Below are 18749 nucleotides of genomic sequence, written 5' to 3' on the forward strand. Positions count from 1 at the left end.
GACAGAGAAACAAGTGGTTAAATGCAGGGAGTATGTGAGGAATGTGTGAGGAACATCCACACCACACCGTGGGGCCGAGACGCACACTGGCCCAGCTCACATCATCTCCTCTGCATGGAGACAGCCAGTCAGTTGACAACACCCCAACGTGGAGATCACCGAGTAACAAAGGAGACCCAGAAACACCCCGAGACCTGGGCTGCAGCCAGGGGTGAACAGGGCGAGGAAATGTTTTGCCCAAGACCATACATTTAAAAGTCACAAACTGTGACTGGGTAAGGAATTTACTACTTTAATTTTAACGAAGTTTCATCACGACAAGGTAGAATTACAATAAATACAAAGAACAGTTGCAGAATGTGCTGTTCTGTTTGTTACTCAGCAAAGCAGGCTCCGAACGACAAAACGTGGACTTATCCCTAATGAACCGCAGCCCACGCTACACAGTGAGGCAGATGCAGCCTGGAGCCCCACCGTGCAGAGCCTGGCCTTTCGTGTGGGCGTGGTGAGGTCCAGAGACGCGCAGGCTTACAATAAAGGCACAGTCAGAGGCTCTGAGTGCTTACATAAGAACGCTCTCGACAACACCATTATTCGGAATAAAGAATTCAGAGCTACAAAACTGAATGGCTCACTGGGAGCAGTCCGCGAAGCTAGCCTCTGCCCTTACAAGCCAGAGGTCACTGCTCCTGGGACCAGGGAAAGTGTATGCAGTCCGTGCCGGCAGGCCGCAGCCCACGCTCAGTCTCCATCCGAGGTGGGGGTGGTGGCAGCGTGGTCACTCTCTGGGGCTGCTGGGCTCACACCCCGGTGGCTCGGAATGGCGGGAAGCACCCGGCTCACTCGGAGAGGCCCTCTGGACAGAACTGGGGAGGAGACAGGAGGAGACATTTTCAGAGGTGGCTCCACTGGGGTCCTGTGAGGAGCGGTGATGGGAGAAGCGGGCTCTTCCTCCACGAGTGAAGGCAAGTCTAAGGAGCGGGTGGCGTGGGGGCTGGGCTGCAGGAGAGGGCTGCGTGTGTGCGTGTGCGCGTGCGTGTGTGCATGTGGGCTCACCACGCCAGTGATGTCAAGTACGCATGCACACAGGTCAGGCCCAAGTGCGGCTGCCGTGCCGTGGGCCGTGCGGCCGGGCAGAGCTCGCTGGGCCGGGCGGGGGCGTGGACAGCCAGCCAGCACCAGCTCTCCACCAGCCCTGAGGCCTGCGGGCTCTGCTTTTACGCCAAGTCGAAGGTTCCCGAGTCTCTTTCAAGAACAGCACTGCCTACCTTCCTTCCATTCTCTTCCTCATGGAGCTGATCGAAAATCTTTCTCCCCTTCTCTCCTCAAATTTAGCTGTGAGAAGCAGAGCCCCTGGGCCTGCCAAAGACCATCCCCGTGCTGGGCCTCGGTGAGCCCCCGCCAGCGCTCCAGGCAGGTGAGTGGCTGTCTTTGTTGCAACACCTGAGCCTCGTTTCTGCTTAAAGATGGGACTGGGCTCCACCTGCATCAGCGGCTGCTTCCAACCGCCAGGGACTCTCTGCACAGCCCCCGAAGGGCAGAGGGCCGAGGCCTGGGCTGCTGCGGCTCTTGGTGACAGCGGACTGTCCTTCCACGTTCCCCTTTCCTTCTCTGCAAAAACAGAGGGTCCCCCCGAGACACTCCGGCTCACTGGCGCCACCCGGAGAGCGCAGGCTGGGGTGGGGCAGGCACACTGGGCGCCCGCTCTGGTGGACGGACAGCTGCCAGGTGTCTGGTGTCGGGCAGCTCCCACGTCCCCTAACAGCTGCAGTCAAGAGGCGTGGAAGGTGTGTGTGCATGTGTGTGAGCGTGTGCACGCGGGCCTGGGCACACGTGGTGCCCTGTGGCTGGGCTGGGACAGGGAGGAAGAAGAACAATGGGGTCCAGGAAGCTCGCCTGTCTCAGAGGCGGCTGACTCGGCATCCGGAGTGGTGCTCCCGGCTTCACCATCGACTCTGTGAGTTGAGCGGCCCCTCTGATCCCAGTTTCCTCCTCTGCGAGGTGAGAGCGGGAAGAGGCCCTGCCCCGAGGACGGAGCGTCGGGGTGTCGGCCCAGACTCTGCTCAGCAACAGGCACCCCGGCTAATGCTTGCAAAGGCTCACTCGTGAAGATCACCAGCTGGATAGAATCCACTGATGTTTTACATTGTGTGACATTTTTGTACAAAATGTAACAGAAATCGTTGCTGCCAGAAGTACCACCGAGGGGCACCACCTGCCCGACTCCTCTTCTCTGCGGAGCAACTCACCTGCCTGTGGACGCAAAGGGGACAGAGCCTTCTGCCGCCCGACGAGGCAAACACACCCATGCCAAGGGGCCAACCAGGTTTTAAAGCACCTTCTATGCGCAGGAACTAGTACATGACACACTGTTTGTACAGTCCAAACGGAAACACCCCTCACGGGAAAGAGTAGCTTTTTGCTTGTTTGTTTTTCTTTAAAAAAAACAAGCACCACCAAGCTGGACGAAGCTGTAAGGACCGTCTCCGTCCTGTCGTCCTGTGACTTAGAGGTACTGGCACGAATCCACTTGAAAAGCGAAAGTAAACTGAAAGGACACCCGTGCCCAGACATGCCAACACCGGCCCGGGACGCTGAAGCAGACGGACGGTACTCACCTTTGTGGTCGGGCAGGGGGGCCAGGCTGTTCCGGCTGAGAGGGAGGTCCCTGATTTTGGTTCTGTTTGGGGACAGGTGCTGAAAATGTTGTCCTGGGGACAAACACATTTGCATCAATCATTTAAGAGTCAACCAAGTGCACATTAGAAAACACGGGGGGCACGAGAACCACGCCGGTCACTGGAGACCACCCCACCTAAGGTGCTGACGACAGCAGCATAAAACCTGCACTTGACCGGATTCCTACTCTATGCCCATCGCTGTTTACATAAAAGGAAAAGGTATCAAAAGGCACTTCGGAATGAACTAGTTTAAGTAAAATTTTAAAACCAAGCACAGTGGGCCACCCATACTACAAAACTTACAAGTTTGGAAACTAGAATAGGTCATAACGTATCGCATCAAATCTGCAGTGAATGAGTGGGTGCCGGGCGGGACATGTTCTTCAGGCACAGGGCGTCTCAGCCCTGGCTGGACACGGGAACTACCCGAGGGGTCAAGGACATGCCACCACCCAGGTCAGTGAAGCAGGCACCTCTGGGGCCGGACAGCTGGGACTGAGAGTCGCCGCCCCAGCGGGTGCAGGCGGGTGCCAGTCCCAGGGGACGGCTGTTGTCCAGCACAGATTCAGCACAATGTGGTGCTCAGGCCACAGGCACCAGCTCCGGGAGCCAATGGCCAGGTTGTCAGGGACTTTGAGAGCTGGTAGCCATCACCTTGGGGCCGGGACCATGGCCAGGGCGGATGTATTTATACCACGGAAGTGAGCGGGCACTGACCCTTCTCCTGGAGGGTCAGCTGTGACCGGTTCAGCAACACACTACAGATTTTACCGGAAAACGAAAGGGAACGTGTGAGTGACTGAGGCCCATTGTAACAGCTGACTGGGCAGGGGTGGGCCCGGGAGCTCAGGCTCCGGGGTCGGGCAGGTTCAGCTCAGTCCCCAGCTCAGGCGAAGGACGTGGCCCCTCGAACCCTCAACTCCTCGTATGTAAAAGGTTGACAACCACTGTGTGTCTCTGTCTCTTCCAGTTGTCACAGAGATGAAATGGGGGGCCAAACACACAGACAGTGTCAAGGGTGCAGGGTCGCCTCTCAATCAACACCAGCAGTCACTGCGGATTTGTGCAGTGTGTGGAGAAGGCGCTGGGACAGACTGAACATGTCTAAAGTGGTTTGTGAAGTTCCTTGGTCACTGCTGACATTTTGGCCAAGTGACTCCTTGCTGTGGGGCCGTCTCACGCGTTGGAAGGTGTGGAGCGGCACCCTGGCCTCCACCCACTGGAAGCCAGTAGGGGGAGAGAGCCGACATACTCAAAATATATCCAACTGAGTCAAGTTACTGGTGAAGATGAAAAAAATGTGTCTTCTCCCTACACGGGGTGGAGGGTGCATCGTTGCTGGGATGGTCGGAAAAATTCTGGAGAAAGAAGCTGTCTCGTGAGCAAGGAGGGGGCCCAGCGCACCCTTCCTTTCCTTGTGAAGGCCCGTGAGTAACCAGGCTGGGAGCTTCCGTTCCACTGTCTCCAGAAGCTGCTGGCAATGGAAGAAGCGGACAGTCTCCAATGGCCGCAGGGGGCGAGGGCCTCACCCGAGTCTCTCCTGGTCGGGCGCACTGACTATTACAACTCATGCTCTGGGCCCTGGAGCAAGTGCAGGGCGTCCACGCAAGGAGCTCAAAGGCAGCAGCGGCGTTACTGCTGCCGTGCGGGAAAACCCCACGTTCCGTCCAAGTCTGAGCTGGTGCTGCCGTGCGAGGGCTTCTAGCAGCCGACCAACTGCTTTGTTTGGCTCGCACGTCAAGTGCGGGAGCTCAGACGCACAAAGACTGACCCTGACAAGAAAACTGGAGTGCTGACACCTGGGCAGTCCCGAAAAGAGCGCTGAGAATTGGATTAAGATACCCACGGAGCTAAAACCCACGGGCAGGAAACCTCCGGGTCTGGGGAGGACAGCACACTTTCTGAGAAGACCGCACTGCGCTGTCGGTCGTGGGGAGGCTGCTGGCAAACGGCACCTGGGGTTCAGGGAGAGCTGTGCGTGCCCCCGGGCTGCCTCCCTGTCCAGCAGGTCCACGGTCAGGCTCCGAACGCGTCACTGAGAGGCTGCAAGGCTCGGAGTGCCTTGGGTTTGCTTTTCTGGGCCAGGTGAATTGCAGCTAGAAAAGGCCCCATGGAACGAACCTAAGGGTCCCAGCGTTGCATCCGAGGGGAGGAACAGTGGCCCGGAGACATGGTGCGTCTTGCTTTATCCATCAGTCTTGGTCCAGGAAAACTGAGGTCTCCCTAGGTCTTTGAAATGGAGGGAATTTCAAACGAAACGTCCGTTACACCGGCCAAGGGAAAGCCGAGCAGCCAAACGCAGCATCAGGCCAAAAGGCGACCCAGACAGAAGCCAACCCCACTAGGCTGGGGGGAGAGGCGAAGGGGTGGTCCTGCCGCAGCCTAGAGGCTCCTGGGAGCCAGGGCTGCAGAGTGGGGGCCCTGGGGAAGGGGCTGGGAGGAGAAGGAGCCACTGCAGGGCAGGGCGGGGCTGCCACTGCAAGCTCCTACTCTCTACCTGGGTCTCCTGGCACTTGGCCCAAAGCACCGGCAGCAGCCGGCAAGGCAGGGTAGAAAGTGGGGTTCCTGAGACCCTGAGACGCTGGGGCAACAGGCAGGGAACGCTCACATTTCATCAGCTTAACACAGGGAGCACGTGCCGGGTCCCTAAGGCCCAGGGCCTGGTGTGATTAAAAACGATTCCTGGTCAGGCACTGGCCTGCGGGCCGTCTCCAGTTGGGGGAAAGCCAGGGGCCACTGATGGGTGTTGCTCCCTCCCCCGACCCTGTGCCTCCCTCTCTTTGGCCCCCTCCCCCCTCTCTGAAGGACAAGACGAAACCACAAACCAGGGTGTGTGTCTAGCACGGTGTTCAAGTCCCTGCTCTACCGACTCGACGCACTGCAGCTCTGACCCCAACGGCAGCCCATCCCTGACCAGTCAGGCGGCGTTTTCTCCAGCTTTCCCGGATGAGGAAGCGAAGGCTCAGAGAAATTAAGTGACAGCGTGTGAGTGGCCGACCCAGACAGTGTGGCTCAGAGCCCTGGGCCACAGCGACGCTGCCTCTTGATAAATGAGGGTGACAGATGCTAAATAGCCATTCAGTGAAGGAGCGCGTGACCTAGCCCTTGCCCTGAAAGCACCACACAATCTCACCCCTCAGCCTGAAAGAGAACCAGCTGAGTCAGGGCGCGGTCAGTGAGCAAGTCCGTGTCCCTGAAGGCTCATGTGTAGGCCGAGGGCTCTGGGGACTCAGTGGCCCAGAATGGCTGCCAGTGATCAACACTCAAAACGCTGGGAGAGGCCAGACGACACCTGCTCTCACTCAGGGCACCTGAATCCAGGGGCTCAAGGAGGAAAGAGGCACTTCCCTGGCCAGGTGGCCCCAGAGATGGAGCATCGTCCCGCACACCCAAAGGTAGCGGGTTCGATCCCCCATCGGGGTGCGACGAGGATGGGTCTCTCTCACGTCATGCCTCTCTCCCTCTCTGTCTCCTTCCCTTCCTCTCTCAAGGCAGCAAACCTGTCCTCAAGGGAGCATCAGAAACAAAGAAACGCAGAAAAACACCCACCGCCAACTTTTCCTGGCCTGGCCCTCCCGGAGGCTGTCACCCAGCCCCTCCCCAGATGGGACCCCTGTCTCTGGAGAGGCTGCCAGGACTGAGGACGGAGGAAGGCTGCACTTTACCTGCTGATGGGCAGTGCAGGTGAGGGAGGTGTGGAGGCCCCAGGGCACCCTGCGGCCTGGGTCTGCCGCACCGCAGCCTGTCGGCCGTGGACACTGGCCACACGTGGCCAAGCCCCTGGCGGGGATCGCCGCACCAGGGGTCACTCCGAAGCACCTGGCCACCCGGTATGCTGTGCAGTAAGTCCTGTTCGCTCCAGCTTTTCTGAGATGGTGGGCCTGTGTGCTGGGGGCCGGGGCCAGGGCCGGGGCCAGGGCTCAGGCAGGTATTGGAGGGGGCCCCAGAGCAGGCCGTGGGGAAGCTGTTGCCTGCGGTGATGGGCGGGAGGCTCTGCGTTCTGATTGGTGGAAGCCCCTGATGGGCGAGGGGCCTCTTCTCTGGCCAGAGATATTTTGAATCCTCGGGGGTCCTCTTTTTAAAGCCGACCATGGGCCTCTGGTCCCCAGGCTGCTCCTGGCAGTTGGTACCCAGGACGCTGTCAAAGGTGGTGATGATGTCATCGACTTCCGAGGGGGGCTCCCCGCTGAGGGCGTCCTGGCAGCCACCCTCGGGAGAGGCCCTCTGCTCTTCCTTCTTGCCTTTGCCGAAGATCTGGTTGAGCATGCCGAACCGCCCCTCCTTCTTCTGGGTTCTGCCGGGCTGGGGAGGAAGGGGGCGAGCAGGCTCCGCTCTGTGAAATGCCGAGGACAGAGGCGAGGTCAGCAAGTGCAGGCAACACCCCCAACCGAATCCTCCGTCCAGTCCCGCCCCTGGGCGCAGCCCTCTCAGGTCAGAGTGACACACCAGGACTCACGACCCCCTTCTAGACCAGTGACCTCCAACCTGTGCACCGCGAGTTTTCAGATACACGCTACCAGCTGTTTCAGTCAGGGGCACTGACCGCTCTTCCCTCAGACTGGCAAATTTTAAAAATGACAACAACCAACACAATAGCCATCCAGTGTGAACGAACCAAATTCACACCGACTTCCTTGTCAGATCGGCAAAGGATGTCCTGTATTTTTCAGTGCTACAGGATTTCAGGGACCAGTTTACGTGTCGTGAGGTGGCTGGAACTTGCTGGTTTCCACAGAAGAGCTTTCTGGACACAGCCCGTCCCTCCCAGTTAGAGTGGGTCCCGGCTCGGGCCCCCCTGGCTCAGAGGCTGTCCTTTCAGACTTGCCCCAGGTGGTCCATCTTCACCACTGAGAACAGCCGGCAGCACCCTGCTCTCCCTTCTCAAAAATAGGCAGGTGCAGGGTGAGTTCGCAGGTTCTCAGCCAGAGGCAAAGGCCAAGGGTGAGCACAGCTGTGCAGAGTCAGGAGCCCCGAGGCGGCCCTGGTCTCAGCCCCTCTGACAGCCCCAGGGCCCCCGGAGGGCTGGGGCAGGGCCCTGACCCTTCCCCTCAGGAAGCCTGCCCACCTTGTGTTGCCTGTGTACTTTCTGAGCCCCTTCCAGTTCTGTTTCCTACTGAAATCACTCCGTGAAAACTGTGCTCAAGGAGACGGAGGAGAGAAGCTGCCGTGGGCGTCAGCCACAGAAGAGGAAGCTGAGGGCCAGAGAGGGGAGGAAGGGAAGTGAGACGCAGGAACGGCAGGGGGGAAAGGTCGGCAGTGGATGACACGCAGGGCTTCCCTGGGGCACCGCTCTGCGTTCGCCCCTCGGAAACTTCGGTTCTTCCAAGGCCTCAGGCGACCTACTGCTTTCTGAGGCCTGAGTGAAGGATGTGGCCAGACCGCGGTGCGGCCCTAGAGGCAGACGGCCACCCTGCTCTGGAGAGTGAGATGCTGGGACCTGCCTTCAGGGGGCTCATGGGGCGCATGGCATTCCTGATGACACCGAGAGCGACAGTCTTCCTCCCTGCGCTGCTGTCGCAGCAGGGACACAGCAGAGACACAGGGCGAGACACGGCGACTGCGCCCCCATCAGGGCAGTGGTGTCCACGGGCTGGCTGCACAGGCCCTGTCATTTTCTCAGCAAAGCCAGGTGACATCTGGAAGACACTCGTCACAAAGCAGGCCGATATCTTCCAAATGACCAACGCAAGATGCTGCAACACCATACGTGTGGACAAATGGACTTGAATGTCACAGAAAACGCACACTCACAGGGGGGAGTCCACCCTGCAGACGGCTGCTGGCCAAGCTTCAGTGTGGCATCCCAGTGTCTGTGGTCACCTACAAAGGCGACTGAATCATTCCTTGTCCAGCTGCGTGTTTCCGTGAGGCTGGGCGACTCTTACATGCGCCGGTCGGAACAACGGCCATACCAGAGTGAACTCGGGGGCTGCAGAGTCCTGCTGAATTCTGCTAAACTTCTGTTCCGATGTCAGAGAAGTCTGTAAACCGACGTCGGACAGTAAGGCTCTTCCTGTTGCAATATTTTTGTGTTTTGTGCAACACGTTGTTTCAACCAAGAGTATGGTATTTATGTTAACATGGAAATATAAAGGGCTCATTATTACTTTAAATGGACATCTAATAACTATTACACTGAAAACGTTCTCGGTTTTAATGGCTGATGTGCCTGTGTTAAGTCGCATGATCAAGAGCTCTCTGGGGTCTCCCGCTGTGTTTGCGAGCGTGAAGGGCCCACGAACACAACGTGTGAGGACCCGTGTGCCAACAGGGAGGAGGCAAGACCACTCGCTGAGGGGAAGAGACAGGAGTGAAGGGAACCAGGAGGCTGAAGTCCCTCGAATGGCAGGAGGACGGATTCACTGCCATCGTTTGGCTCCACAGTCAAGGGCACGTCACTGTGTGCAGAGGGTGGCAAAGGCAGCCGTCAGGGTCTCGCTGGGCTGACCCCGACAGAGCTGGTGAACTGGCAAGTTCCCTCCGATGCAGGGTAGGGGGGTGGGGAAGAGGGAACGCGTGTCCCCCGCCACACTTACCTGCTGTCTCGGGAGAGGAGCTGGGCGCAGGCCAGGTGGCGGCCGCGGAGCGCGTAGGCCAGGGCTGTGCTGTCATGAACGTCTCGCAGGCTGCTGTCCACACCCAGGTCCAGCAGGGCCTGCACGCACGCCTCCTTCCCAGCTGCCGCCGCCCAGTGCAGGGGTGTCCTGGGGACCGGGCGGGAGAGAACACAAGCGTGTGAGCACGGGCCCTGCTGGGCGCAGGAGAGGCGGGTTGCTGCTGAGTGTGGGCCAGCAGGGCTGTCTGAGTGCGGGGAGACGGGGCACGGGCGGGAGTCTAGTGCCTTCCGCCTTTGCCGGCCTTTCTGCGCATCTCCTGGAAGAGGAAGGTGTGGGTCCAAGAGTGGGACCCGTTTTAAGGCTCTTTGTACTTCATGCCGAAATGCCTTCCAAGAAGACTGACCCGACTTACCCCCCTCCCGGCCCGGCTCCTCCCGGTGCTAAGTGTCAGCCTGGCCCGGACACCTTGGCAGGGCTGGTGGCTGAGAGACGCTTCGCTGGGGTTGTCTTTGGGGTTTACTCACTCAGCAGTGAGCTGAACTTCTGAAATGTGTGTTCAGTTGCCATCTGAGTTTCCTCACTGAAATGACTCAGTGCCCTTTGCCGTGTGTGCTAGTTTTTCTTTCCAGTTTATGAGGCTTCTCTGCGTATTGCATGTATCGGTCTCTCATAAGATGTCCTTATGCAAACATTTTCTCCAGTTCATTACTTGACTTTTAAGTTTTAGCGATCTTCCATAAATTTTTAAAAATTACCTCTTCATTATTGTTTCTTTCACAAGTTGGTGCTTAGAAAGTCCTTCATCAGCCAGGAGATAAATACTCATCAGTATTTAAACATTTATTAAAATGTAAAGCCAGTACTGTTTTAGTAAAATGAAAAGAAAAAGCCACAGACTAGGAGAAAATATTTGCAAATCGCATACCCAATAGGGGCTTATATTCAGAACATGCAAAATCTTTCAAAGCTGAGTAAGGAAATACAGGAGCCCAGAACAGACACTTCGTCAAAGACGATACATGAACGGTAGATCAGCTCTCGAGAAGGTGTTCCGCACCGTCGGTCCCCGGGGAGACGCAAATTAAAACCACAGAGAAACGCCAGCATGCAGCCCTCGAAATGGCCAACCTCCAAAAAGAAAAGCCCAGGAGCCCTGGTGACCCCCGGGCGTCAGCGTGCTGCCGGTGGGACCCGGAATGGTGACGGCCATCTGGGACACGGCGTGTGGTTCCTTCTGCGCCGTAAACACGCACTCGCTGTGTGAACAGCAGTCTCACACCTGGGTGCTGCTCGGCTCGAGAACCGAGAGCTCACGTGCACACACCTGGGCTGAACGTTGGTGGTCGAGTCATAATCGCCCCAAATGCCAGGTAACTGCGCCAACAGACAGCAGTTCTGCGCCCAGCGGAGCGGATTCAGCACGGAGGGGCGGCCTCAGCTACAGGGGCCACACCAATGCAACCCAGGCGCGGCCTGCTCAGTGAGAGAAGGCTGTCTCCCGTGGTTCCACACTGTGTGGCCCACAGACGCGGCCTCTGGAGAAGGCAGGCCTCTGAGAGGAGAGCTGATCGGGGCCAGGGCAGAGAGTCAGGGAGCTGATGGGGCGGGGAGGAGAGTCGGGGGGGGCGGCTATGAAAATATGAGGTGAGCTGATGCCGGAATGGATGGCTCCTTCTGAATCTTGTCTGTGGCGGTTACAGGAAATCGTGAGCATGCTGAAATCATGTAGCTGTACACCAAAAGGGTGAATCGGACTGTAAATTTTTTAAAAATCAAAGTTTTCTTCTGTATATATTTGGATTAGAAACTCTGTATGAGGGTTTGCGTGTGCAGGGAGGGTGCGACCACGCTGGCTCCCAGGCAAAGGGCCCGGGTCCCCAGCACTGGCCGTCACACCTGTCGGTGTGGTGGGGTCACGCACCAGACCCTGGCCTGGGTTCGGGTTTGCTGTCTCCCCCTCGTTCCCCTAGGACAGACAGTGGTTGGCTTTATGTTTGACCACAGGGCAGGAGGCGCGGGACAGACCAGGGAAGCTGTGTCTGCATTTCCAGAGCCGGGCCCGGACTGAGGGGTGGCCTGGAGCGAAGGGGACGGACCCAGCTGTGGGGTGCAGCGGCGGGGGGGGCGCAGCAGGGGCTCTGGCCCTGGGAGCGGAGCCAACCACAACTGTGCTTCCTTGGTGGGGCTGCTGGGCTGTCAGGGTGGGGGCGTCCGTGTGGCTCTCTTGGCAGTGGGGCCGTAGAAGGGTGAGGGGGGCATGGGGAAGGGGACCTTCCTGTGAGTGGGGTTCCCATGAAGAGAGCAGCTAGGCTTCCAGTCAGTCCCTCCGGGAAGAGCTGTCCTGGGGAGGGATGGGAGGGCCTGGGAGGCCACCCCTTGGCCCTGTGCTTCAGCCCTGCCCGGCACAGCCCCTCGGTTTGCAGAGAGGCAAGGGAGCACAGAGACGATACCTCCCTGACAGGCGCACAGCCTTGGGGGCGACCTGCCACCTCCAGGCCAGCTCGCTGCCCCTCCTCCCAGCCCTTGGTGCTCCAGGCCCCCGAGCCCCCGCAGATCTGGCTGCCTCCCGTCCCAGGGCCTGGCCTCAGCTCCCACAGTGAGCGGTGGAGGGCAGGGCTCGTGATTCAGGAGAGGTGCATAGAGAGAGGAGCAGCAGGGATGGCCGGGGCGGGGGCGGGGGGGGCGTTGTGGGTGCAGGAACGCGGGGTTGCCAGAGGGTCCGAAGCCAAGGAGAGCTCTGCGGAGCAAGCCCACGCTCCCTGGAGAGCCCCAGAGACGCACAGGGGGAACTCAGTGAAAGACCGTCCTTCCTGGGACGAATGAGCTGGGCACTGAAGGGCGGTGCTACCTCGGAGACCGGTGAGATCTGGGGTGTTGAAACGTCACAGGCCACTTCTGGGTCACGGGTTCTGCACCATCAACCACAGGCTAGCAACCCCTTGTTCTAAGTAGCGTCAATGTGTGACGTATTTTAACACCCAGGCGGACTTGTTCCCCTTGTTGTTCTCCATCCTCTTTTATTTTTTTAAGTCAACGCTTCATTTTCCTCCCCTTTCCACAAAGACTTTCTCTCCACCAGGAAGGAGAAGGAGAGGGAAGTCGCAGCCACTGCACTGCGTAAAGCAGCCTAACAATATGCTGGAAAATCCCGTTCCCATGAGCACGGGCTCACCAGTTTCGGGGAGAAGGTGCCTCTGCCCGGTGGGGAAAATGGGGAACAAGACCTGACGGGATTCGTGCAGGTGGCTGGGGCAGGAACAGGGCTCTGGGAGATTTCACTTTGCCTTGAACTCTCCTGGCCCCGCCTCGCACACCCCCCACCTGGTTTTACTTCCTCCCCCCGGGGCCCACGGGGAACTAGATTTTCTCCACTCAGCGGGGGCTGCACCCAATGGGAACTCCTCGGTGAGGAGCTGGTTCCGGAAGGGTGTTGGAGCAGGCCGGCCGGCTGTTCTCTGGCCTTGCTCCTCAAAGGGCACTCACTCACTTCCATCCCCTGGGACTGAAGCCCCTGCGTCCTGTCACCTGCACGGGGCCGCCACCTGCCTGATGGAAGCCCAGCTGCAGGGACAGGAACTTTCCTTCTGCCTGAGGTCGGTGCCCGCCCTCTCCAGCCCCCGAGACCCACGTGCAGCCCTGGGGCCTTCCCTGCAGTGCGAGGGTTTCAGGCACCGGGAGTGTCCTGTGGCCTCTAAATCCAGGACGAGCAGTAAGTGCCTAACTCTGCACTCCGATAAAGGAGGGTAAAGACCATACATAACGTGGATGCCTTAATCTTACTTTCCACAGTGCTGTTTTTGTTCTGTTTCTCTACTTCCACTGAGTGGGTGCCCGACCTGGGCAAAGGTGAGGCGCTCTGGCAGGTGAGTGCGGATGCAGGGCCGGTGCCGTGGAGAACCCCGTGTTTGGAAGGCGGGGCACAAGGCCTCACTTAGTTGCTAATCGCCCCTGAGCTAAGTCTCTTCCCTTTCTGGACCCTGCTTCCTTTTCCCTGCCGACGCCTCTTCAACGACTCAAAAAACAAAAACAAACACCCTAACAGGGTCCCACCGTGTTCTGGACACAAAGCCTCTACGGTGCTCTTGTCTGGAGAACAGAACCGCTGACTTTACGACGTGGTTCAGGAATGAGGAAAAACAAGACACGGGGTCAAGGACGGAAGGGTCGCAGGGCAGGGAGCAGATCCGCCAAAAGCCTGAGAAAATGGAGAACATGTGGCAAACCGCGGCGGGTCTCACAGCACGGTGCCGTGCCGGCGTCTCCCCTCACGGCAGCGGCTGCCCTTCCCTGCGGAAACGAGGCAGCCCATGTTGCTGCGAGCACACGTGTGCATGCACGCATGTGAGCAGCTGGCATGAAGCTGGGGCCTCACAGGGCGACTCCACAGCCACGCCCCCCGGTGGAGGGGACATCTGCGCGTCCTCGGTACCTGTCCTCCACGTCCAGGGCCTGCAGGTTGCACTCGGGGACCCTTGCCAGCTCGGCGAGGACATCGCTGAAGCCTGCGGCGGCGGCCAGGTGAACGCAGGTCTTGCCACTCTCGTCGTCGCAGTTGACGATGGACGGGCCCTGGCGGTGGCTCAGGATGAGGGTGCACAGCGCCCGGTTGCCGCTCTGGAAGACAGGTGGGGGAGGCGCGTCAGGGGCCGCCAGCCCGTGCGGGAGGGACACAGAGCAGCGTGACCCCAGCACGCGCAAAGGCGCGTGACCCCAGCACGCGCAAAGGCGCGTGCCCCGTCCTGCCTCCCGTGGAGCCCCTCTTGTGTCCGCTCGCTGCCCCGGCAGCACAGCCGTCTTCCCTGACTGGAGTCCGGGGAGGGGCCGTGTCAACACCGGGTAATGGGGGGACGGACACTGGCACCAGCGCGATGCTGGGGCCGCCCGCCAGCCACCCGCTCAGTGAATCCATTCGTCCCACTCCCCGTTTGGCCCCAGAAGAGGACGGCCGAGAGACTGGCACGACTGAGGACATGCTGACGATAAACAGTGGGCCCCGGGCAGGGACCAGCCTCTGGGGGCAGGGCGGGCGATTAGACACTGGAAGTGCTGTGGCAGGTGGAGGTGACAAAAGCCACCTGGCTCACCCCACAGTTTGGCCCAGGGCTGGCTGGGTCGTAGCAGCAGCCACAGTCGGAGGGACAAACCCAGGGCAGTTTCCAAACCTCTTCGGTGCCCCACTGGCCTCAGGGGCACCCATGTTGCCCTGAAAGGGCTGGGAGCCCCTGTGTGGCACTGGAGACGAATGGGCACTGCCCGGGGGTGGGAGGGCAGACACCCCTCTGGCACGGCCCACACCCACACGGCACGGTGCCCTTCCTGGGCTGATGGGAGCAAACGGGGCAGGGTGGGGGCATCCTCAGGGGCATCGAGAGACAGAGGGGCTGGCAGGCCTGCTGGGGGGCCCAGTGCCACTGTCCCCCGAGAGACAGAGCAGAGGACCCCTCGTTAACCCTTCCCCTCGGGAAGAGAAGACGCCACAGTGAGCGTCAGCCGCCCCGGTCCTCCGCCTCCCCCTCCGTCCCCTCCCCCAGTGGCGCACCCCGGGGCCTGCCCGGGTGCCTTCTGCTGCATGTTCCGACGCACACTCCCTTTCGAGGCAGTGACGTGGGGTCGCGAGCCACGGCGGCTCCGCACAGAACGCGGGGCCCCTGCACTCCTCTGCTCCGGAGGGTTCGGGAGGGAGAAGGGAGCACAGTCTCGATGCTCCGCAGGCTGATCCTGGAGCATCGTGTGCCCGTGGCGAGCAGTGAGAGAGCAAGAGGGGTGTGTGTGTGTGTGCATGTGTGACTGTGCACTAATGTGTCTGTATGTGTGAGCTTGTGTGACTGCATGTGTGTGACTGTGTATGTGTCTGTGAGGTGTGCATGAGTGTACATACATATGAGTGTGTGAGTGTGTGACAGTGCACTAGTGAGTGTGTGTATGTGTGAGTTTGTATGACTGCATGTGCATGGCTGTGTGTGCCTGAGGGGTGTGTGTGTCTGTGACATGTGTGTGTATGTATGTGTGTGTGATTGTGTACTAGTGTGTGTATGTGTGAATGCATGTATGTGTGAGTGTGTGCCTGTAAGGGGTGTGTGTGTGATTGCATATATGTGATTGTGTGTGTACCTGTGAGATGTGTGTAAGAGTGTGTGTATGCATGTGAGTGTGCATGTGTGAGGTGAGTGTGTGCCTGTGAGGGGTATGTGTGTGACTGCATGTATGTGTGTGTGAGGTGTATGTGAGTGTGAGTGTGTGACTGTGCTCTAGTGTGTTGGTATGCATGAATGCATGTATGTGTGAGAGTGTGTGTGTGAATGTGTGCATGCCCGTGAGGGGTGCGTGTGATTGTATGCATGTGGGAGTGTGTGCGTGTATATATGTGAGTGTGTGTGTGGTGAGTGCGTATGTATATGTGTGTGGGTGTGAGTGTGAGTGTGTGAGGAGAGTGTGTGTGACGGCCAAGGCAGGTCCTACCTGATGGCCTGTAACTCCCCTGCCCACCCCCATGTTCGCAGGGTTGCTTCTCAATAATGGGCGCCCCCAAATCCTCCGCGGTGACTGGTGTGAATGGAGGGGACGTGAATGGAGGGTGTGAATGGAGGGGACAAGGGCACTGTGAACCTTGTCACACAGAGAAGCCCCGCATCAGCACTACGGCCGCCCCTGTGACCTCTTGGGCCTCAGGCCTGCCGCCCGCAGGGCGCTGCCGACAGGTCCTACCTGGACTGCCCAGTGCAGAGCCGTCTTAAAGTCCTTGTCCGCCAGGGCGGGGTCCGCCCCCTTCCGCAGCAGCAGCTGGGCGTGCTGGGGCTGGCTGTGGAAGGCCGCCCAGTGGAGGGGTGCCATGCCCTGCAAAGCCAGAGTCAGAGCGGGCAGAGATGAGTGCGGGCTGCCAGGGAGGAAGACGAGTCCATGCTTCCTCCCCAGGCTGAGGGCCTTGCCAGATAGGCTGGCTGCCGCCACCCGCTCATGCACTCCTCACATGGTCACCGGACCTTGAGTCATCGGGCTCCCGCTCTGCACCGGGACACGGGTTGCGGACACCACGGGGAGCAAGATGGACGCGGCCCTGGCCCTGTGGGGGTTGTTCTGTGGGAGAGGAAGCCGGACGACAAGCTCGCACAGAGGAGACAAAGGGTCTTTCACATCGCCGCGTGCTGGGACACATGCGGCGAGCCCGGGGAGGGTGACGCCAGGGCCGCTCCTCAGGCCTCTGGGGGCCGGCAGCAGGTCACAGAGGTTGGCCCTGGGCCTGAGCCACACTGGGATGCCATCTCCCTGGTGAGGGCCACTCACAACCCGCCATGCTGTGGTGCCGTAGTTACTGCAGCCAAGGAGGAAACGGCGGAGAGACGGGATGAAGGACGGACGAAGAGGGAGGGGAGGGGAGCCGTGTGCGTGCAGCTGCAGGCGGAGGCTGGGGCTGCCCCGGCTGTGGGAGGGGCCGCCCGCCCCAGGGAGGACGTTGGGCTGTCACTCTGAGGGTGACGGAAGGGCAGCACAGGGTTCCCAGCAGATGCCGGCTCGACCTGGTGTGCGCTGCGGAGAGCTGGTCACGCGTGGCCTCTGGAGAACCGGCACAGACCGGGCGAGCCCATTTCTCTCTGGGTCTGGGGCACACACCCCCAGCACCGTTTCATGGTCAAGTGGAGTCCTGATGGCCCCTTTGCCCTGCCCACACCTCTCCATGGCACGAGGCTGAGATGCTGTAGGTGGTGGCCAGTGGGACACACGGCAAAGACAGGGGCCCCGCCCTGGGCCCTTGCTCCGCCCACAAGGAGTGGAGGGGAGAGGGGGCCTCCACCGGGGTAGGAAAGCAGGGCTAGCAGTGTCCCCAGTTAGCACTCACTGACCCGGGGCCTCTGTGAGTTCCAGTGTGTTGGTCTCTCTCCACCTGCATCACGTGTGCTGGGAAGACAGCTGCCTGTTTACCAACCTCTGGCCCTGCCTTCTCCGGGCACGTGGACTCCACCCCACCCTGGGCAGGCGAGGCATGGGACTGAGACCCGACTGCACCACGTGGCCATTGTCATGGAGCCCCTCGGGATGCCCACGCGGTCCTGTGCCTGTCTGTCCTTCCTCACCTGACAACTGGGTGCGGGGGTGCACAGGCTCGAGAATGTGCCAGAACCATGGGATTAAAGCGCCCTTGGCCCTGACTGAGCGGGTAGGACAGGGCCACCTGGTCAACCAGCTTTGGCCTCTGATGCCAGCAGGACACAGGCAGACACTGTGTCGGGGCCCCGACACTCGGGGCCGTTTGGGACAGTGGTCAGCCCACACTGGCAGGTGCCGCTCTGCTTCTCGGCTTGTGGAAGAGGAGGCTGGGCCCCGGAGAAGTCCCCGAGTCTGTGGGTGGGCAGGGAGCTAAGCTAGGGCATGGGGTCTGTGGGGCGCGGGGATTAGACTTGAAATCCCCTTGGCCGGTTCCACGCTCTGCACCATCGGACTCTGGTCTGCTCTCAGGTTTCACGTTCCAGCCACATCAAGCCTCTGGACATGGCCTTGATGACACTTCAAGACATCAGCTCCACGTGGACAAGAGCGCTGGTCTAAACACAGAGGGACTTTCCGTTCTGACAGCTTCGCATTTACTTCAGACTCAGAGCAGCTCCATGCGTTCCATTTTTAAGGTGGCCCACGGGAATTAGGGATCCGGACTCCAGAGCGTCGGCTTCTCCTGATCATGCTCTCCTCTTACTGGGCTCAGTTCCATTCGCGTCTCGCCCCCGTACCCAGGATGAAAGACACCAGGACAAGGAGGTCACTGAGCGTGAGCCTCACGGGGCCAGGCCGTCTGCCCGTGTGGCTCCCTGGAGCACCTATTCAGAGAACAAACAACTCCTCACTGTCCCTGGTGAAGGTTTCACTTCTGTAAAATTTGGCTTCGCTTTTTAAAATCATGCGCACAGGGTGGAAAGGCAGCGCAGGACTCCTCCTTCACGGAAAGTGAGCTTGTCCGACGCGGTCACGGTCACCAAACCATCCACGGAGCCTGTCGGCACCTTTGGCAAGAGCCGCGAAAGCCGGGGCACCACAGCCACCGTGTGCAGAGACGGGATTGTGATGTGAGAATCCAGCGTGAGAGTGTGGTTGCGGATTAACCTGCACTTACGAGTGTGCTGGAGATCTGTTGGTCCTGGTTTCCTGCACACAGCTGGGCGGCCAGAGCTACTGTCTTCAAACAACGCCCCTCGCCCTCCGCACAAACAACAGACAAACCCAACTCTGCCTGCTTTGGCCAGGGAGCAGGTGGGATGGGCAGACCGCTGCTCATGTGCACCCCTGGGGCCCAGAACTTTCTGTCACCTCGCTGATCCTTGCGGCTGCCCTGGCAGCGCCCAGGTAGTTCTACCTGTGCCACAGGTGGTTCCGAGTGAGGCACTGAGACGCAGGCAGGGGGAGCCGTTTGCCTGAGGCCTCTGACCAGCTCCGAGGTGGGTCGGGTTCAAGTCCAGGTCTCTCCTGCACATCCTGCTGGCCGACTGTCACTTTGGAAATGAGCTCAGACGCTGGGAGAGTCTGG

The 18749-nt window shown here is 59.7% G+C and overlaps 1 protein-coding gene across 1 annotated transcript in view; it reads right to left on the reverse strand.

Annotated features, from left to right (window-relative positions):
* Positions 1-201: 201 nt before the first annotated feature.
* Positions 202-18749, reverse strand: part of ANKRD55 (ankyrin repeat domain 55) — a 39424-nt gene continuing 20876 nt past the window's right edge. Inside the window, exons 8-13 of the mRNA XM_037038536.1 lie at positions 15944-16072; positions 13668-13852; positions 9218-9385; positions 6347-7014; positions 2619-2711; positions 202-866 (exon numbers count right to left, since the gene is read on the reverse strand). Of these exons, the coding sequence (XP_036894431.1) occupies positions 742-866; positions 2619-2711; positions 6347-7014; positions 9218-9385; positions 13668-13852; positions 15944-16072 (1368 nt within the window). The 3' untranslated portion in view covers positions 202-741. The remainder of the gene's footprint in view (positions 867-2618; positions 2712-6346; positions 7015-9217; positions 9386-13667; positions 13853-15943; positions 16073-18749) is intronic.

Source organism: Sturnira hondurensis, unplaced genomic scaffold, assembly GCF_014824575.4.
Source record: "Sturnira hondurensis isolate 20B ecotype Veracruz unplaced genomic scaffold, ASM1482457v3 Scaffold0024400, whole genome shotgun sequence".
Lineage (NCBI taxonomy): Eukaryota > Metazoa > Chordata > Mammalia > Chiroptera > Phyllostomidae > Sturnira > Sturnira hondurensis.